Source organism: Engystomops pustulosus, chromosome 1 (genome assembly GCF_040894005.1).
Source record: "Engystomops pustulosus chromosome 1, aEngPut4.maternal, whole genome shotgun sequence".
Taxonomy (NCBI): Eukaryota; Metazoa; Chordata; class Amphibia; order Anura; family Leptodactylidae; genus Engystomops; species Engystomops pustulosus.
In genome coordinates, this window is record NC_092411.1 from 251180326 (window position 1) to 251203125 (window position 22800).

General features: G+C 42.2%; 1 protein-coding gene across 5 annotated transcripts in view; it reads right to left on the reverse strand.

Annotated features, from left to right (window-relative positions):
* Window positions 1–3095: 3095 nt before the first annotated feature.
* FIP1L1 (factor interacting with PAPOLA and CPSF1) overlaps window positions 3096–22800 on the reverse strand; it is a 33339-nt gene continuing 13634 nt past the window's right edge. For 4 of the 5 annotated variants that reach the window (XM_072124383.1, XM_072124367.1, XM_072124375.1 and 1 more), the window contains 6 exons: window positions 20960–20986; window positions 19918–19972; window positions 18491–18546; window positions 13475–13706; window positions 6358–6513; window positions 3096–3457 (listed from right to left, as the gene is read on the reverse strand). In XM_072124383.1, coding sequence (XP_071980484.1) covers window positions 3313–3457; window positions 6358–6513; window positions 13475–13706; window positions 18491–18546; window positions 19918–19972; window positions 20960–20986 — 671 coding nt within the window. In that variant the 3' untranslated portion in view covers window positions 3096–3312. The remainder of the gene's footprint in view (window positions 3458–6357; window positions 6514–13474; window positions 13707–18490; window positions 18547–19917; window positions 19973–20959; window positions 20987–22800) is intronic. The other variant, XM_072124358.1, reaches the window with a different exon arrangement.

Genomic DNA, 22800 nt, shown 5'->3' on the forward strand with positions numbered 1-22800 from the left:
AACAAGGACTGGTCGCCGGCAAACTGTATACTCACAGCCTCAATAACGCAATCATTGATTTTCTTGTAGACCCTTTATTGATTCATTAAATTGATAATCTGCCATTTGGGTTGTCTCCGGCGATTTACTATTAGTGCTACGTCGTGCCATTGATGCAGAAGTGCACAGCTATCAGCACCAAAGCTACAGGCACTAACTAAACGGTACAAAAAATACTACTAACTACATGGAGCTTCACTGATGTGAGGTGCGGACAGATAGAACAGAAAATAATGGCCATATTTCTATGCCTAGAACAAAGGACTGACTCAACATTGTAAAAGTTAATTATAGGAGATACATGCATTGTATGTTAGGTCAACCCCTTATGGCCCAATGTACATGGTTATTTATATTGCACATTATTATAAACAGATGGAAAAACTTGTAAACATGAAAAACTCTCTAGTAACTCTTTAGTTTTCCTATACAACAGTTCTGGGGCCACGGTATGGAATATTTTCATCAGCCTGTGTCATACAACCTCATTAAAATAACATAATGACCCATAGAGGAAACTGCTTGCACATGTATTTATAAAGTGTCTGCGTCAGTATTGGGTCACGGTTGCCCTGTGTCCGACAAGACATTAAAAATTTGCACTACTTTTGATAAATGTTTCTTAGTTTACATTGCATTATCCATGACTTTGGTTGACTCAATTGTTTCACATATGCAGCTGAAGATTTTTTTTCTATATACCTTACATTTAAAGGGGTTGTCTGAGTTTTCAAAAAAAAAACTATATGTGGCCGGGAGCGGGCTGACTAAAATAATAAAGCTGTACTTACCTCCCGGTGCCCTCCCGTATCCAGCGCTGCTGTCGTTCCGGTCCGGGCACCATGTAAACAAACATGGCCGCCGGAGCAGCGCTGGACTGCAGCGCTGTTTGTTTACATGGCGCCCGGACCGGAGCGACAGCAGCGCTGGATACCGGAGGGCACCGGAGGTAAGTACAGCTTTATTATTTTAGGCAGCCCGCTCCCGGCCACCTATAGTTTTTTTTTTTTTTTAACTCGGACAACCCCTTTAAATGTGCGGCTACCAATGCATTGCCAATGCTCTCCAAGTCTGTGGTATTGAAGCACATACTAACACATGTCTGTCTTTTTCATAGAGTGCATGTCATTTGTATATACAAGCACTTCCCTATTAATGGGAAAATTAGATGAGGTTCTTCTCATGATGCCTGTAGGAGTCTGATGCTGGATGATAAATCTGTTGTAGTGTAACACTGTCTGCTTGTACTTTGCACCTCCCATAAGATTGGCTTATTTTATGTCAGAACACTGGGATAAAATTCAGCTGGGTTACCATTACTTTTGGCCCTTTTCATAGATATATTGTTGACTCCGTCCTTTATTTTCCATTCCTTTATTTTTATATAGCGCACAGAGATTACGCAGCACTACACATAGCTTACCAAATCAGTCCCCCTGAAGACAATATTAAAATTTAAAAAATTCTCCCAAACAAAAAATAGTTATTTTCTTGTCATAAAAAAAACCATAACTATCAGAAGAGAAAACGATATGTATGCGGGGGATGATTTATCATATTTACTTCCAGTTTCTGCCATATAAATGTATGATGAAAGGCTGAGATCATAACTCCTGCATCATAAAAATGGAGGAAATTAGAAGACAACTGATCCACAGCTTACTATGTACAGGTGGTCCCTTACTTAAAGCAAACCTACCACTTTCAAATTGTACTTCTAAGCATCACATACCGTGCACCAGCTCAGGGAGAGCATAGCTTCGTTATTCTCATAAACCGCTGTAATGCTTTTAAACACTTTTGTAATCTTTATATGCGAAGCAGCTTGGGCGCACCATGCACGCGAAACGTCACCGGCTCTCCGGCACTTCCTGTTCAGGCGCACACAGTCGCGTGCATGGTGCGCCGAGTGCGTACTACCGAGCACCGAAGCTGCTTCGCATATAAAGATTACAAAAGTGTTTAAAAGCATTACAGCGGTTTATGAGAATAACGAAGCTATGCTCTCCCTGAGCTGGTGCACGGTATGTGATGCTTAGAAGTACAATTTGAAGGTGGTAGGATTCCTTTAAGGACACCCAACTTACAGACAACCCCTAGTTACAGACGGACCCCTCTGGCCACTCTGACCTCTGGTGCAGCTCTCTAGATGCTTTACTATGGTCCCAGACTGCAATGATCAGCTGTAAGGTGTCTGTGATGAAGATCTATTGATAATCCTTGATCACATTACAGCACAACATTTTGAAAATCCAATTGTCACGGACAAAAAAATTTTTTGTTTTTGAGCTACAATTATAAAATATACAGTTCTGACTTGCATACAAATTCAACTTAAGTACAAACCAAAGTAACCTGTCTTGTACATAACCCAGGGACTGCCTGTAGTTTGTATTGTGTGTGGTGGCTAGTAATGTGATGCTAAACGTCAGCCATTCGTGTTAAGGTCAGGGCCACCAAAATTATGGCGGCCACCAAGATCTCAGCGACTGCAGAAGAGGAGATTGACTTGTTTCTTAAAACCTGACAACTGTGTAGGGATTACATCAATCTTCATCATCCTGAGGCCTTGATCTCTCACAAGTTACTTTCCATCTTCACCGATAACTACAGCCTGCATTATGTTACATGACTTTCAGCTTGTGTAAAAACACTCAATACAATAAAAGACCAATTGATTACTGGATCGGCTAGATGAACACGTAAGTTCTTAGCAACACTAAGTTTAAGGGGTTTCTAAGGAGCAACTTCAAATGACTTAAAAAAAAAAAAAAAAAAATCACTTTATACATATTGTATACCCTGTGATTCAATGAGCCTTGCCATTGATTGGGTCTTTCAGTAGGAATCCTGCAGTTGTCGAACCATCGAGCCCTGGTCAAGGTCGCTAAAGTTCCTCCTCCTAATTAATCAACTTCAAAACCATCTACTCACTTGTCTCCTAAAACATAGCACCCCCTGACGATAGGTGACGTGTATGATATGGATTTTAGAATTACCCTGGAGTCCATCAATGTACACAAACACACCGATTGAGTCTAAAAATCAACAAAATATGAAAAAAAAAATCACTTTATTTTCCCCAGAAACCAGAAAAATACAAAAGAAATCGTGAACCTTGTCATGCTAACACACAAATGTTAAGATTTATCATTTTTGTTTTAATACCCTGAAGAAAATACTTGTTATTCTAACAACGACATCCTGTCCCGTGAATCACTTTTGGTAAAATGAAGTAGTAGTAGATTTGCGTTGGGCGTGTGTCTGGCAGGTTCAGTCAGCGGACGCCTCGACGCTCTCTGGCTCTGGGGCGGGCTCACTTCCCGTGTCTTTGCCTTCTTTGCTTCGTTTGGATTTTTTGTGTTTGTGTCTTCTATGACTGTCACCTTCTTCACTGTCATGACGGCGCCTGCTGCTGCTGGGGAAAGAAGCATCGACAAACGCTGCGGTTATAAGGTCCAGAGCTCACATTATCTCCTGCTACAGAAGCACAACCTAAGTCACATCTGTAACTGGTGTCTTAAGTGGTAGGGATACCTTATGGTCCTTTTAGGATTTAGGCTTGGGTGCTACCCAGTCACACAAAACAAAAACTTTAAAAAAAATAACAAAAAAATATGACCTTGCAAGCTTGTTCAGTAAGAGATTCTCATCTGACCCATGTGAATTAAAAGGGTTGTCCACTCTGCACAAACTATTTATCTATTTGCTGAATGAAAAGTTATACAATTTTCCAATATACTTCCTGTATCAATTCCTCACGGTTTCTAGATCTCTGCTTGCTGTAATTCAACACGAAGCTTCGTTGTTTACTTCCTGTGATGTCACACAGGTGCACAGCTTGTTATATCACACAGCTCTGATTTCTCTATTATATAACGAGCCGTGCACCTGTGTGACATCACATGACCAGGGTTATTATCCACAGGAAGTAAACAATGAAGCTTCCTGTTCAATTACAGCAAGCAGAGATCTAGAAACCGCAAGTAACGAATACAGAAAGCATATTGGGAAATTAGATAGATTTTACGCAAACTATAATTTGTTTGCTGAAGGTGGACAACCCCTTTAAGCCCGAATGTAATAGCATTTTCTGCAAGTGAAAATCAGGTTCATTCATGTGAATGAGGTAGTTCCTGCAGAATGTGCATAAACCTCTGTATGTTCCATTAAAATGAATGAGGTAGAACCTACAAGCAATCTGCCGTGTGTGAATATACCCAATGATACCCAAAGTCCATTTGATTCAATTAAAGTGAAGAGTAAGGGAATCAGTCTGCATTGTTTCTAACAACAAAGAATAAAAAACATAAAACCATAAAATCATATAAAAAAAGTATTTCCTTGTTCCAATAACAATATCCCAAACCAGAGATGAAAGAAAACTCCAAATCCCGTGAGGAACAAAATTATATATAATTCTCTAAATGTATATTTGTAACATTTATTACACCAGCACAAGCTATAGAACAAATCTGAGACATTAATCAAAAAAAATGACTGGGAACATAATGAAACCATTGTACAGCATACTATGTGGGAAAAACTCCAGGTGGACCTGAAACCTACTGGAAAGAGCTGCAGGTGACATGTGTCTGACTACTCTACCCAAAAACTTGCAAAAAAAAGATTTGTGGCAACATTTCAATTTCTCTACCTTTTGCCCAAAGACGGCAAAAAAAATGTGTGGACAAAAGGCTTCATGGGGGTGACATGTTGTTTGGATATTAGGGTTTAAAAAAAAAATCAACTTTCAAACTACGGCCATGGATCCACCCTGACATTTTGTACAGAAATCCAAAAGTGTCACAATTCAGACATCAGGGATATGCAATAAAAAAGACCTATAACGAGTACCTAACCAGCGCTGGCCTATAGCAGCTCAGCCTCACGGTGGCCATGACATAAATGTTGCAGCTTTGTATACACAGGTATCAACAAAGCCCAAGGAGAACAGTGGACCAGTCATAAGCAGTGGGAATTGTCTTGTTATCACATATCTCTTTCTAGGTTCTATTATAGAGAACCCGTCACACAATTTGGGACACTAAACAACCCACAGGTCCTTATGGACCGAAGGTTTAGTGCCCCAAAACACCCTTTAGCTAGTCACTCCATGGGTGCTATCAAGAAAAAAACCAAACATTTACCCATCTTTTGTGCTCCCACCCCCTGACAGTACTTCAGTCATGCTGGAGCTGTACACCCTGGGTTCATTGCACAAGCGCCATAACCACGCATGCGCAGTGAAGCCGGGGTGAAGTACCAGGTAAGTATTCATGGTTTTTTTATTTCAATATGGATGTTCTAAAGGGTGATTTGTCCATTCTATATAAATTAAAAATTATTATTATAAGGAACTTTGGGTGCTTTAGTGTCCCAAAACGTGCTGACAGATCCTCTTCAAAGGGATTGTACCGTAAATTATTGCCGTACCAATAACATAGTGTATAACAATCTAACTGGTAACCATGTAGAAGCGGTACCGGCACTACCCCCACTCGTATTCACACCATCAGGATGATATGTGCAGGGAGCATCAGTTGTGAGCATTCGTACCTCCGGGGTGCTCAGCACAAGCACAAGTCCAGGTAGCGGTAAAGCGTCCAGGGAGAAGAAGGTGCGGCACTCTCCAGTGTGGTACTACAAACTTTGTTTTTATTCGGTGCAGGTGCAGTTACAGGACGCCGACATGCGGCAGGGCAACGGGCCGTTTCAGAGGCTTGAGAAAGCGCTTCATAGCGTGAAACGGCCCATTTCCCTGCCGCATGTCGGCGTCCTGTAACTGCACCGAATAAAAACGAAGTTTGTAGTACCACACTGGAGAGTGCCGCACCTTCTTCTCCCTGATCGCATAACAATCTAACTGGTGAAGGCCCGACTCCTGGGACCCTCACCAATCAAATAAAAGAGAACACCCCACTGAACAGGGGCTCCCATCACTAACTGAATAAAGCAGCAGGTTGAGTATTTCTCCTGTGACTTCATTCAACACTACAGTATCAGCAAAAATGGCTGAGCACAGCGCTCAGACAGCCACGAAAGAGAATACAAGTGCAACATATCGGTTGCTCCCATTGTATTTACTGGATCAACAGAAACCCCATTCTTGTGACCTAAGGGGACCATTCCCTACGATCAGTACATGTTATACACTCTCCTGGGTATAATAATGCTTGGCACAAGCCTTGAAGTCTGGTCCCACACACAAATAAGAAAACTCATTGGATGGTGTCTTGGTTAGCGTTGTGTTGGATCTTGGGCAAGAAAGTACTTTGCCTAGTGATAATTGGGATGTAAACCAGTAATTGATATTACCTTCTGGATGATTTGTGGCGTGAGGACTCTTCCTTCTCTCGATGCCTCCTCTCTCTATGCCGCTCTTCCTTCTCTCGGCTTATTCTCTCCCTGTGCCTCTCGTAGCCCCTCTCGGTTCTGTCAGAATACTCTTTGTATCTGTATCGCTCCTCTTCACTGTGGAAAAAGGAAAGTTCACAATGAGTAACACGGAAATCTTGACATCAGGTGGTTACAGAAATGGCCATATAAAAGAAACTCTTCATTGGATGGAATCTGTTCCTTCTGGAATAGATATACTAGTTTGGTTTTAATCCTGCACCATGTCATTAGGCTTCCTGGAAGTGATGCTTGATGGCAAGTGGCTTCATTACAAGTTAGAAAAGAGGCGTAGTGTTCCTTTTCCCGTCCTGGAAAACTTATTTGCATATGTTCTCCTATATAAGCAAAACGCTTTATAATTCTTTTTGTTACACAGGCAGAAGTGGGCTCAAAGAGGAACAGAATATATATGGATTTTGGTATAGTTAGGTATAATTGGCTTTTTGGTGAAATTTATAAAAATGGTTGACACTACAGGGATTTATATCACGAAAATAGAAGGCGATTTCCTCATCTCAAACATTTAGTGAAACAAAAGCCAACACCAGCACTAAGTCACATACAGGTCATCATCTAACCAACTCAGCCTTGAGCATCAATTACACATGACGTTGCCGTCTCCTGCTGTTCACAAGTCTACTAATTGCCTGCTGTGGCGGCGTCCCATTCAGCGTATAGGGTGTCCCTCAGGTCATTGAGATTCTGGGGTATAAAGGCACATTTTCATCCATGACGATGAGATTAGGCCTGTGTCGTTCATGCAGTGGCACAATGACCGAAATGATATAAATCAAGTAATATGGGCCTATAACTGTACCATTCACAAAGTGCCACGAGGCCACACTAAACAACACACTAGCTCCTTTAGTGATGACAGTAGCTGAAGCGTAGCGCTCTCAGGTCCTGTGAATGTATTGTCTTAAGCAATAAAGTGTATTTGCCATTTGTCTTCAAACAGTAACTAACAAGAAGATAGGAAAACACTGGTAGCACTGGGTTGTTAGTAGGGGGCGATGCCCATACCCTTAGCTGTTCTTTGTTTCTTACTGGCTTCAACATTGTTGGAAACCATCAGTTCTGCTCAGTGTAAGTAGCTTGAAGCTTAGCAATGGCAAGGGCTAAAGATTATCAATTGTTAGGTGTCTTGGTCTCATGATGTCAAAATGTGAACAGCATGATGAGGAGGACTGTTTAAATATGAATTCTAGTGGAGCCACAAATCACCCAATACATTTCCAGTTTGGCATTTTGCAGTAATAGGAAAACTAAAATTGGATTCACTGCGGATTTCAAACAGTATTAAAAACTGCAGTCGTTGTGTGTACCCACTAGAGCAAAAAAAAAAAGTTCAAGAAGAGCAGAGCAGATGGGTTACAACTATTTTCCTGAACCACAGTCAAACATATTATCAAGGAGCTATAGATCAAATCCCTCAGAATCTGCTGTAGTTGTGTCCGCTGGTAAAAACAAGATGTAATACATAGATCACACTGACTGAGGAGGCCTAAAGATGGTATCACAAAAGAGAAGGAGCAGATGTGAGCAGGGGGTATCTTGCTTCCCTTGATCTACTGACGTTCCTACAATTAGAGTCTTCCATTGTGCCAAATCAGTTCAGAAACAGATAATCATTTTCCATCTTACAGGAAAACATTAGTAATAAATCATGATAAAACTTCAATAACCTCTGCCTTATATGGCCTGAACCAACTATATGTTATGCAAGTGCTTTCAGCATCACAGGGGGGAGACCAAGAAGTAGCAAATGGCTCAGGGTGAGAAGGTTACCTTTACAAAATATTCAATATTAATAATTCCTTTATTTATATAGCGCACACAAATTACCACCTCCTCCTCCTCCTCTCCAGCACACGGCGGGCATACCACGTGTGAATGCACCCTTAGGCGACCAAAAGAAAGTGCAGACATATTCTGGACTAAACTGTTGAAACCGTAACTTTTCTAATAATAATAATTCCTTTATCTATATAGCGCACACAGATTACGCAGCGCTGCACAGAACTTGCTGTCCCCATGGGGCTTACAATCTAATCAACCTACCAGTATGTTTTGGACTGTGGGAGGAAACCGGAGAGAACATACAAACTCTTTGCAGATGTTGACCCTGGGACATGAATCCAGGTCCCCAGCACTGCAAGGCTGTAGTGCTAACCACTGAGCCACTGTGCTGCTCTCATGCTGGTGGCATAACCATTACATTTATTAGAGAGAAGTTTATAAAAAGGTGAAAATGGCCATGACCATAATTCTTAAAAGGAACACTCCAGTCACAGCTAATTCATTGTATAATACATGGTGCAGGGTCTGAACGGTGGAGCAGGACTCATATTCATTGTTCATTCATTCTTAGAACCTTGCAGGAAACCTGGACTCATGTTCCTCCCTTCAGGCATGGGAAAAGGTATAATTCAATCAATCAGCTGTGACTGGAAAGTTCCTTTTAGCCTGTTGCCTGTGAGTGGGTATGGTCCAACAAACTTGCTCCATGCACTCATGTGCAGCAATATATTGGGATCAATCGCAGCAGCTTTAATACAGCAGACACCTGCCCTGTATGGAGAGATATGAACCCTTTCTGTACACAAGAGGGAACCAGTCATCAGGTTTTGAGGCATCAACCCGATAACAGCTTAATATAGTATACAATATGTAGGAATTGCATATATATATATTATATATATATATATTTTTTTTTTTTATTGTTTTATTTTTTTAAAGCCTTTATAATGGATCTAGAGAAAATAAGGTTTTAAATGTTTACCTGGCTGCAAGAGTCATGGGGGCAGTGCAAGAGAGACATTTACATGAATCCTCATAGCATCTTCCTTCTCTCCTTCTCCTTTCCAGTGAAGTCCACACCAAACGCTGTTCAAATCTGACGGCAGACAGTGCAGCTGCACCCAGGCCAGATTGGAGTGGCGTTTGCTGCGGTAGTCAGGTAAACTTAAATACTTTATTTTCTCTGCACTAGAGCAGGCACCTACCTGTTATATGCTATAGGAACCTATCATCAGTTTGATAACACAAAACCTGAAGATGGGATCCCTTTAACCTTATGGTGGTATAAGTCTACTATGTGTGGTCACAAGAAGGTAAACTTGCAGGTTTCTTGGCACTTGCCCCTATATAAAGCATAACTGGGCAGGGTGAGGCATCTTAAATCAGATAAACTTTCAAAACCAATTTTTCAGACGACTTTGTATGGATAAGAAAAACTAGTGACTGTTCAGACACCTCCTGGTCTCCCGCGAGGACTCGGAATTACACATGAAGTCTTTGGCTCCCATCCCGAGTCCATCCTGCATACGGCTAATGATGAACACTTTGTACTGAATCTTCCTGAACCTGTCACATCCTGGAAAATGCATTACTGCCTACAGGGCACATACACTGCACAGCCGTAAAGACCTGGAGCTGGAGATTGAAATCTTCGCTTTATTTTGACTCCTGCAGTTTACACAAATTTGGCTGCTGATATGAATCAGTGCACTACGTAATGCTGTCTCGCTGTACTGAATCAGAGGCTTCTGGCACCGGCCACGTGTACTGGTTAGCCACGTCTGAGGAGCACACCACACCGTGTCTGACAACTGCAGGGTGTCTGCAGCAGCTGGGGGGAGGGGGGATGAAGGCATCCCGTACCGCTCACAGGGGAGTAAAGTGCATATACACAGACAAATACAGCATGCCACTACCTTACTAAAAGGAGTCCTCTGCTGCAAAGACAATGAGAGCCAATGAGGATCCCCCCACTAGGGTTCAGCCTTTTTGTTTTATCCCTTCGTCAGTGTTATGAGTAGTTACTCGGGTGGGTGTAACCACAACAATTTAAACTTTCAGCGACCGATTGGTCGGTTTCAGACAATGCAGAGACACACCCACAAACGTTAACTGTCAAAACGATAAAGGAGCATAAAGTAGTCATAAGAGATGCTACAAGATTGTTATATTATGTGTAACAATCTACTAAAACAGAAAAGTGAAAAAAAGATTGGCCAGACCTCAAGACAAATCATTTTTGAGCAAATCAGAAATTTTAAGGCGTCATTTATGGTTACAAAGCCACTTGTGTGTATTGGGTTTCCTGCATCTTCAACTGCAGATGTAGGTGAAATGAAGGATCATAACGCATTTCTTTTTTGACTGATCCTTTGTTCATAAGATTATACTATCATACTAATGAGTCAGAAGGACTGTGGGTGATGGTACTGTAGCTTCACAGGCTGCTACACTGTCTCACCCACCCCCTTCCCTCTTCCTGATGTAATCTCACCACAGAAGAGGAAGCTTCAGCCCATAGTGGGAGCCTGTAAGTCTGCAGTACGGAGGGGCTCTGGTAACTCCCACCCACAGGCCTTGTTGATCATTAGCAGGATTTAAGAAGTTGATTTTAGAAGGAAGGAAGCCATGGATAACAAGTATAAGAAAATCATCAGTCACACTGCCTGGATCTATGAGTAAGTGTCCCTGGTTTATCCATGCTCGAATATAATGGTAGATTTCCTATGTAAAAAGCCTGCCTAGTGTGCATGTGTGTGAGGTGTAGGGACACCCTGCAGCACATCTTTATATCTGACACTAGATAATGACCTGGAGCACATAGACTTCTTCATGATACAAACCTTAGTCCTGCTCCTAAAATAAAGTCATTGATGTGGAAAATCCATGTATGTAGCTGAATGGTAAGACCTAACTAAAGTTCCTGTAGCCCACAACTTCATGGCCGTCTTTAATCATGACAAGGAAAAGTGGTAGGGAGAGCGGACAACTTAAACACAGAGAAAGGGGAGAAAAGGGGAAAAAAAAAGTGCGGAGGCCTCCTGTAAGATGCCGGAGTGTTTTCATAGCTGGCTGCAGCTCAGAGAATTGGCTTTGTCTGGAAGCTATTAAGCGGGTTAACTCATGGAGACCGCATTTCGGGGAGCAGAACTCAGCGATCTGAAAGGGTTAAGACGTAATGTTCCTTTACATTTTGGAACGGAATCAAGGTGTCTGTTTAACATATGTGGATAAGGCTCCGAAACTCCAAAACAGTCACCCTGTAATTTGTAACACAAGACACAGGCCATTTACAGCACCATAACACAGCGGCCGAGGAGGGAAACAGAAATGTCCTGGTCCTTCTCAGTGTTTACCCGATACCACAAACTATCCAGGGAGGGGGCGACCCGGGCAAGACGAAGCAACTAAACATCTAGCGAAAGCAACTGACTCCTAGTCAGGTAATGACTACCACAGACAAGAACGCAGATGGGGAGCATGTTAGTTTCCTCATATCAGGAATAGGGGGGTTGAACGATGCATGGAAATCTCGGTACTTAGACGATACTTTCAAAACCAGAACAGTTCAATACCAGGTTTGTTACATGCAGTACTGAGTGACTTCCATAGACTCCTTGTATCTGCAGACATCGGGCAGGAATCCTTTTGAGAGATGTGTCGAATTAGCAGCAGAGCAGGGACCACATCATCAGGGAGATATCACCACCAGTCCATATATGGCATCTACACCTCCCAGGGCTTCCCCAGACACAAGGTCTCTATTTAATTCAATTAAATAATTTTTTTGCCCAGCCCGGGATTTGAACCCACAACCTCCACACTCCACCTGCAATAGAGAGACCACCTGCACTGGTATATAGAGAGGGATCTTCTCAGAGATTTTTATTATTCAGGAGATTATTATTATTGAGATGATGATTATTTAATATTATGGAGATTATAATATTTAAAGAATATTATTCAGTTATATGACAAAGACAAAATAAGGAGTCATTCAGACGGCGTGTCGCTGCTCATCTTCAAAAAAAAAAAATATATAAATATGCGGACGCCATCTGTTTTTTTCACATATGCAAAAAAACCCGATGGGTTTCTAATCTACTTCTTAACCTGCCCAGAAAAAAACACCCTGCTACGGATGTACGAGGTCCACATGCGAGACAAAATAATGCATGTTGCAATTTTTTTCCCCATTGTCTGCGTATCCGTGAAAAAAATGGACATGTAAACAGACCCTTAGGAAACAGTGGGTCCGTTTGCCATCTGCAAAAAAAGGATTGCATACAGACATCAAAAACGCCCGTCTACATGAGCCCTAAATTATACTATTTGAGAATTTGCCTTCTTTCAAAATCTTTAATTCTTGTTTATTTTGCTTGAACAGTACATTTATTTTTTAGATTTTCTGCACCGAATTCCTGCAGTATTTCAGTCATATAGAAACTTCCCCTAATAAGGCCTTATTCACACAACCGGACTGCTGTTCCTGTCTGGGCACAGCAAACTTGTCTTCTGTTGAAGGAAACCTACCATCATCGATCTACCTAATAAGGTTGATCCGATGGTAGGTCCCAGCTGCAATTCTCACCCCCATAGTGTTTTTATTTGACCATGACATCCTGTAATTTCACACAAAATCAAAATCTTTGATATATGTTAATGATCAGCAGAAGCTACTGGGTAGCCCCAGTAGCCAAAGTTGATTCCACCAACCAGCACGTCTTCAGCTTCAGCTGCGTGGCCTCGTCCCAAAGCCAGTGATATGCACATGTGCCAGATTCATTCTCTTCTACTGCGCATATATCTGACTTCGGGGCGAAGCTGCATAGGTGGGGGCTGGACCAACTCATGCTATTGGGGCGTGGAGAAGCCTTTACCCCCACGCTCCACGGCACGCCCCAGTAACCTCTGCTGATCAATTACATGTATCAAAGAGAATAACTTTTTTGTGAAATTACGGAAGGTCATGGGTTATAGAAGAACACTCGGGGTGAGGAATATAGCCGGGACCTACCATTGGATTTACCTTATTAGGTAGATCCGTGACGATAGGTTTCCTTTATGCATAAGGTTAAACAGAGCAAGAGGGGAGCGATTTAGGTGTGAATATCCGTGCTCCATATGCTGCTAACAATATCTTGGCACACCAACTGCTTCATTAGCATACGGATTAAAATGGGAATCTCTTGTAAATACCAAATTAGGCATTCATGTTAATAAAAATGCGACTCACCTGTTGTAAGCTCCCACGCTGGGACTGTGATCACGTTCCCGATCTCTCTCCCTGTCTCGATCTCTCTCTCTTGGACGATCACGTTCTCTGTCCCTGTCCCTTTCTCTGTCACGGTCCCTTTCCCTATCTCGATCTCTGTCCTTTTCTCTTCGAGGATAGTAATCCCAAGGTTTGGAGGGTTCTACCAAACTAGACCATGGGCCTCCAGATCCAGGCATGTGTGGGAAGGATACTGTAACAAGACAAAGAGACAAAAAATACTCATTTACAAAAAGTGCAAGTGTAAATCGGTTTTTAGCCCAGTTCACACCTGCCGTTTAGGTGCCATTCATTAATATCTTGGTTACTTATAGTAATGAAGGTCTGAAATAAGCCTTTTAAAAAGTTGCCTTTAGACTGAACAACATGGCCGCCATCTATCAAAAACCGCTCCACTGCTGACTGTGGGTAGTGTGTGGTACTGCAACTAATCTCTATACAGTGCAAATGCAATACCAACTCTATCCATTGTCATGCGTGGTGCTGTTTTTGGAAAAAGCAGCCATGTTTTCATTCCCCAGACAATCCCTTTAAATATAAGGATTTTTAGCTACAAATCTGTCATGTGTTAATATACCCAATCGGGGACAATAGAAGAAAGTACAAAATTCCTATTCATAAAATTCCTTAATGTAAAACATTGAAATGCAAGTTTAATGTGTGAACAAGATTGCATAGAAAAAAAAAACCTGCTAGCCATTATCAAAAGTCGTCGTCAATTCAAGAGGAGCCTTGCCAAATCAATCGGGAGACCATCCAAAAATGCCATTAGACCCGCAAGTACTAATCTGTCAGATAAATGATTCTACAGTATACTGTTCATGATGAGGCAATGCTGCTCCCTACCAATAGTTTGCATTCACTTTATTCACACTCAAGCTACAGACACCGGAGGGTTCAAAGGGTCTTAAAGGGTCCAAGCAGTCTGAGCTGTGAAGTAAACATGACCCATAAAAGTAAAGAAAGTGGACAAATTCCAAATCGTACGGGTTATATAACACATCAGCAGAGGCAGGCAGATAGTCAGAGGCTCCTGCATCCAGATACAACATACTATACACTACATCTCTATTTATGGAGAGAAAGAGCCCTCTGTTTAATCTGCCATACTAGAAGGTACACAACACTAGACGGCAACCATCTTAAAGGGGTTGTCCACTTACAGCAAATTATTGATATGGTTATGGTTGTATATTGTTATAGGATTGTGTAAGGAAAACGTATACAATTTTCAAATATACTTTCTGTATCAATTCCTCACTGTTGTCTAGAACTCTGCTTGCTGTCCTTTATTCCACATAGGCATCAGAAAAACTCCCAGCATATATATCTATAGCCCTTATTTACTTTGCAAGTGGCAAAAAGCATCCTTTTATTAAAAAAAAGGACCACTATCTGCCCCTATAAACTATATCCCCTGTAAGTGAGTTCTGGTGATACCAGAGTGCTGTGCTCTGCAATTTTCATCAATCCCATACATCTGAATGGAGTGGCAGGACATATACTCAACCTGCCACTCCTGGAAATTGTGAGAACAGGACCCCTGTTTTCTGAATTGTGGGGGTCCCATCAATCAGCTTGTTGATCTCTGTCCTGTGGATAAGGGTTAACTTGCTAAGTTGGTACAACCCCTTTCAGCTCCTGTTTTGCCACCGCCCAGATCCTAATCATTGCCGGTGGTGAGTCACTAGCAGTCACTTTCAAGGAGAGCAAAACAAAAAAGATCAGTGAAGTGAGGATTACAGTTTATATTTTAACATCTTAGCTAAATTTTATTTCCTGTTCCTGAACGTCACCAAATTTAACCCCACCAAAATAGCAGCTCCCCCAGGTGGGGTATGAAATGTCCTTGTTTAAATATAAAAAACTTCCTCCAAAGGAGGAGCAGAAGAGTCATATTTGTTGGAGATGAATCAAATTTTGAGGCTGCAGGGGGAGAGTCAATTTAGACCCGTACGGTGACAGGGAAATTTTGTACCTCCCCCCATTACTTCACAGGGGCCGGCGACCAAATCCAAGATGCAGCAAGCACCCACCTTGTATGGCTCAGCCCTCTCCATACAGCGGGTGCCGACATTACACAACGCTAAGGGGGTTAATATAGCACAAGGATAGGGGCATGTGACATGCAACCTCAACTTTACTCATCTCAGACAAAATATGACTCATTTTAACATGACTTAGGAGGACATTGTTTTTATGGGTTAACAGCTGAGATTTCACATTACAGAAATTATAGAAAGGACATTTCATAATCTTCAAAAAGGGGCTGCTAGTTTAATGTGGTAAAATGTGGAATGACGGGTTCCCTACAAGATTTGCAATTATTAAACTAAATAATTAAAGTTTTCAAGGAAAATAAAAGATTGTTTCTATAATGAAAGACGAGACAATTTTTCAATATGTCTTCTGTATCAATTCCTTCAAGTTTTCTAGACCTCCGCTTGCTGTCATTCTATAGGAAGCTTCACTGTTTACTTCCTGGAGATAACAATCTTTCCCTGATCATGTGTTAGTATCACAGAGAGTAATTAGAGCCGTTTGATATAACGAGCCATGCACCTGTGTGACATCACATGACCAGGGACACATTTCTATCTACTTGGAAGTAAACAATGAAGCTTCCTATAGAATGACAGCAAGCAGAGATGTAGAAAACAGTGAGGAATTGATACAGAAAGTATATTGGCTATATTACAATTTAGATCCCTTTCATAAACTTTTTGTAGTGAGTGTAGCGAGTCGGATGATGTATGCATAAAATTAAGGCTGGCATCAACAACAGGCACATATCAGGGGTTAGTACATGCTGCATGTTTGGTGAGCAGAAGGCGGCAAACAAGGGGCCCATAAGACCGCGCTCGAACAAGGGGCCCATAAGACCGCGCTCGAACAAGGGGCCCATAAGACCGCGCTCGAACAAGGGGCCCATAAGACCGCGCTCGAACAAGGGGCCCATAAGACCGCGCTCGAACAAGGGGCCCATAAGACCGCGCTCGAACAAGGGGCCCATAAGACCGCGCTCGAACAAGGGGCCCATAAGACCGCGCTCGAACAAGGGGCCCATAAGACCGCGCTCGAACAAGGGGCCCATAAGACCGCGCTCGAACAAGGGGCCCATAAGACCGCGCTCGAACAAGGGGCCCATAAGACCGCGCTCGAACAAGGGGCCCATAAGACCGCGCTCGAACAAGGGGCCCATAAGACCGCGCTCGAACAAGGGGCCCATAAGACCGCGCTCGAACAAGGGGCCCATAAGACCGCGCTCGAACAAGGGGCCCATAAGACCGCGCTCGAACAAGGGGCCCATAAGACCGCGCTCGAACAAGGGGCCCATAAGACCGCGCTCGAACAAGGGGCCCATAAGACCGCGCTCGAACAAGGGGCCCATAAGACCGCGCTCGAACAAGGGGCCCATAAGACCGCGCTGGAACAAGGAGGCTTGTTCTACGGCATGTTCCCGCAGTAGAGGCGTCAGCCAAATCAGTTTTTCTTGTTTCACTTCATAATCCCATTCTCTGAGGATGGGAAGAGGGGGGTGAAGTTTTGGCTGCATAGGTACATTTTTCTGGGAAGTTCCTATTTATAGTAGATAAAAGACAAATGTGGAACGTACAACTCATACCTACCAGATACAACCTGATCTTGGCTTTATATACTGCATGTATACTACAGCAAACTAGAACAGTGACTACAGGGTTAAAGTGGAGAAGTGTAATATCCTATAAGTGCACATCTGCCAATAGCCAAATTCCCCAAACAGGGAAAGCAGCCAGAAATAGCAAGAAGCAGCTGGATTTGCTGGCCCACTAATTTCCTTCACTTGTCATGATGTCAACAAGATGTGTAGTGTCCTTTGGGGATTTACATGTAAAATGAAATCCTATAGATTTGTTTCATTCTAGGAGATTGCTTGTATAGGATGGCAATGAACACTCTCACCTGAAACATCCGGGAAGACATTTCACTTGTCTGGAAACAAGGTCAGAGGCTGAAGTTTCATGACATAACTAGATGAAACCATGTATTGGCAGAAACCTATTGCAGAATCATATCCGTATAGGAAGCCGGCCTGTAAAGTAACTTATAAGGGATCTACCAAGTTTTTGAATTTTATTAATTCACAGTATTAGGATGCATTTACATGAGTGTATGGTGGACGTCATCCATAAACCGCAATGGGTGCACAGAGTGATACGGGTGCCACACGTGTCCCATCCCATGTACACGGCCCATACGCTGTGCTTCACCCCTCCTCCTCTCCAGTGTGCCGGACATATGCCCACCCAACCATAGTGTCGGGAAAGCATACATTCGTGTAAATGCGGCCTACGGGATGACAATCTGATTAGTGAGAGTCCAACTGCAGGGACCCCCATCAATCATAACGTTGGCAGCTTTTCTCAACCACTTCGGCACAGCACAGAGTTCACCAGACAGGACTCAGAGCCTCCTCCTGCGGTCCCAGGCCACCCAGGACAAGCCGTAGTCCGTACTATTTTAAAGCTACACATCCCTGGCCGCTTGGGACTGCAGGGGGTATAAAGAGGTGTGGACAGGGCTAGTTTATGACTGGACCTCCTACCCCAAGATTCGTGTTCAGGGAGCGAAGCTATAATAATAATAATTCAAAATTCTCCTCCTTTATACTGTCCTCAAGACGCCAACACGATTGAAAGCTGTGACAAAGCAGTGATAATTAAATAACTGCTTAAATTGTCACAGACCTTGGACAGTCTGTCATCACTGATATAGGGGGTTATAAACTCTATAATGATAAGATTCTGCACCAACCCCCCCCCCCCCTCCCCCGCCCATTGGAAAGAAGGATCCCATGAAGTTTAAGATCAATAGAAACAACCGAAAAGGGTAAGAATGTAATAGATCTATTATATGTATTCAGGAAAAATCTACAAGAAACAAATATATTACTTGAGAGTTGCTTTAACATTATTGGAAGAATAATGGTACACTTACCACTACCATATGGGAACGCTGGTGCTGACCGCCCGTCGTATCCAGAAGAATGCCCACTAGAAGCAGAATACATTGATAAGTATCCATAATACCACTAGATAAAACAAGGTCATTCATTCTGTTTCCTGCTTTTTCCCACTTAAATGTCATCAAGGAGTGAAAAGATTGTGACCCGAGACCTACCCCTTTTCGTCCAACATATCAGTGTTATGGCTTTGTTCCCATGTGCTGAACACACCAAATGTGTGTTACAAGACCAAGTGTGCTGTGTACACATGTAAACATAAAAGAACAGGCTCTGAACATGGGGCCACTTATCACAAATCTTCAGTTTGGTGTATTTTTATCTATCTTTGGAAAAATAAAAAGTGGTGAGAGCATGAAAGGACTAATATTTCCTTGCATATGGTCTGCAGGAGTCATGCACCTCGTTATAAATTACTGTAGGTGCATATGAAGACTGGAGAAGCCAAACACCAATGTGTCCTGATCAATGCACCCCGAGTAGTGTATTCATGCCAAGGCCCTGGGATGCAGAGAGTTCTCCAAGATGTAAATCTACATCAGGTTTGAAAGAAAAGCAAGATGTCATTAACCATGTGGTTTATGTACATAAAGAACACAAATCACATGAAGTGCTGTCGACAAACACTCCAAACCCTGGCCTGTTACCACATATTCCAGCGAGTCTTATTATTTCCACAACACGTTGCATCATACAAGAGTCTTCCACTTCCATGGGAGTTTCCATTCTCTGCCAATACAGATCGCTGTGCAGTACTTACTTCCCAATCTAGAGCTAAAAACTTCTATAAAATACAGGATCAGCAATTGATATCCGTCTGCTACTTGACTGCTTTTTAGCTCCTTTATGACTGTGAGGTGAGAGTATCACTTCGCTACATTACAAACACAGAGCTGGTATCAATCATACCTCTTTTCATCCAACATACCAGTCGCCTACAAATAGATAATTACAACCGCCATATGGTTAGGTAACTGCAGACCCCCATATTCAGTCCATAGAAACAGACCCTAAATTGGTCCAATCCCACGGACCGAACATATTGTACAGAGTTCAACATCACACAGAAATATGATGCAAGGACTCCCAGTCTGACAGCCGTACTGCAGCACTGGTACTGTAACAGTATCTACAGTACAGGTGCAATGTGTTCATGTGTCCGTGGGCTCGGGGCCAACATAGGAGTCCGTTTCCATGGGACGAACACGTTCATGTGCAACCAGCGTTACAATGAGGACGCTTACACAGATATATTTGAAAAACAACTATCAAAGTAGGGGCCATGATGGATGATAGCAGTTGCTCCAAGTCGAGGGTCCGGCTTGAGACACTAGATGGGTTTTGGTAGCCACCAGAAATCTTTAGCATGTCTCTGAGAAATGGGTGATAAAAAAGAACATACCTTTCTATTGTTGGTATAAGAGATGGTGGTGGCCCGCCATGGGGAGGAGGGAAACCTGAAAGGATAACATAGCAAAGTTACCGCATATCATTTACCATAAACTTCAGTAAAGTGACAATTAATGGACCTGAAGTTATGATGTCTAACAAAGAAGTGAAAAAGCAATATTATCCAATATTAATAATGGGTAGTTCCACCAAAGACACTTTTCCCCTAGAAGGCTTATTCAGACAGTGTTTTTGAGGTCAGTATGTTATCTTTTTTTGGGGGGGATGGCAAACTGACCCATTGATTCCTATTGGTCTGTGTTCTTTTACATGGAAGTGCAGACAGTAAAACAAGTGGCATTTTTTTTCCCCACCCACGGACCACAGACCTCCGTAGAAGTCAATGGATCCCCGCAAAAAAACTGATTTCAAACAGTTGACATTCGTATGTGGTGTGTTAAGCAACCAACTGGGCAGGGCAAAAAGTACATTAGAAACCCATCCATTTTTCTTCCATTAGACAAACAAGAAAAAAAAAACATGCAAATACAATATGGACTGCACACAGACATTGCACGTCTGCACAGTGCACAGTCAGAATTAGCCCTTATTCAGAGATCATTAGAGGGAACTATCACCATATATCACAAATGAGAAACTGCAAGTGCACATGGGTAACTGGTGCCCTATTCATCCCCACCACCCTGTATCAACTCATCTTCCCAATGGAAGAGAATGAAGCACCAATCCCTCATGTCACACCATTCAAAAAGTGGACCCGAGAAGACTTTTTTTTTTTTTTTTTTTTTTAAATCAAACTTATTTTTATTAATTTTATAACATAAACAATTACATACAATAACTTTGCATTACAATCATCCCAAGATGACTTTTAAACATCTCGTTTTCCCAATACCTGCATCTCACAGCCTCTTAATAACTGAGACTTATTCCCTAAGCTACGGATAAGAGTCTTTAGTGGAACAACCCCTTGAATAACGTTTTCATTGTTTGGGTTGGGCTTACAGAACATCACCATGTGGACACACACTTACCTGGTGGTGGCACTGTGATGGGTATCCCTAGGAAAAGAATAGACAAAAATCATTATTTCATCAGAAATCAATTTCTTCCTCTGGGCTGCACTCACACATGCAGTTTTATCATCAGTATTAGGAGGTTTTAACTCTAAAAACTTCAGTAAAAACTGTATATGTGAGTGCGGCCCTCCCATGATTCCCATGAAGTTCTGGGAAACTGAAAGACTAGAGACATCCAATCTCTGCACAGATAACAATCTGGTCAGTTGAAAAGGAAAGGAAAAAAAGTTTAAGAAACTCCAGTTTAAGAAAGTCCAGATACGACACAGCTACACCAAGTGCTACTAGTGGCACACGTAGTCATTGATTGGCCTCTGATTTCTACTGGTCATGCACATGCCACATAACTTATCCAAAATCAATGTAAAATCATTCAGGTATCATTAGGCATCGAAAATGAAAAAAATTTGTTTCCAAGCAACATAAGTTTACCAGAACTTTAGTTCAATCTTTCCAATAGGTCATAATAAATGTCATGGATATGAAACATTAATCAAAAAGAATTATCTAATGAAAGATGGCAGCCGATTGCCTCAGGCCTGCACCGGGCACCCCCTGGCATATCGCTGACGTCTGGTGGGAGCATAGTAATTCATTTAGATGAGCCGCAAAAATAATACAATGGGGTGTACAGAACCGTTCTGTCATAAGACAAGAAACACAAAAATATAAAACCTTTATGAAAACATTCAGCCACAAAATATAGTTGTATACTGAACAGTGAATTATTACAGTACAGGTGGGATATGGGGAGCACTGTATAGAAGGGGTCCCTCTTAAAGGGGTCACCCACTTTACCTCATGTTTTTTGTAGTGTGTGTAAGTGTGGGGGTCAGCATATTAGGTAATTTACCAATATACATCTATAACTAGTTCTGCTCTGCTTTCCTGATATGTAAAGTGAAGTCTCCTGTCTTTTACCTCATCACCCGGACATTTCTGTTCTTACAATGGCTTCGGATGGAGGGTCAAGTGATCTCCAACTGTCCATGAACAATCACCCTGCCAGGACCTTATGATATTATTCATGAATATGAGATCAAGGTCCTGGCAGGGTGATTGCTCATGGACAGATAGAGATCACATGATCCATCTGCGGCCATTGTATGGTCAGGAATATCTGGCTGATGAGGTAAAAGACAGGAGACTTCACGTTACATATGAAGAAAGTGGAGCAAAACTATTTATAGGTGTATATTAGTGAATTACCTATTATCTGCCCCCACCCACATTACAAAATACATTAAGGTAAAGTGGCCAACCCCCTTTATGCTCCCATCATGATGCTTGTAAATTACCGTCATATAAACCACAGTAGAGTAAGGAAAAGTGGCCAATGCACAGAACACTGTAGAGTCACAGGCCTCTTACCAAATCAATATGCTCACTATTCACAGAGAAGGACTCCACACACTGGACTCCTGAACTTATAATGAACACAGAATGAAAGGAAAAAGGACTCCTGCTACATTGCGTCTGCCCTATAGTGTAATGCCCACAGGTTTGGACTGGTTATTAACTACGCCTCCCGCCATGTTTCTGGTATTTACACTCTTGCATCCAGAGACATCATAACCTGCTCTCCAGAAGTCAGAAGCGTGATGTGAATCACAGCACAAGGACCGAAATGGGGAGAGCTTGACTTCAGTGTTTAACTCTCCACTTCCATTAGTTAATACAATCAATTTACAACTCACTTCTAAGTCCAAATTCTGGATGATGCAAAGACTCCATGCCCGGAAGAAACACAATCTGGGGGGGTGTTAATCTGCTTGACAACATGATGGTAGTGGTTT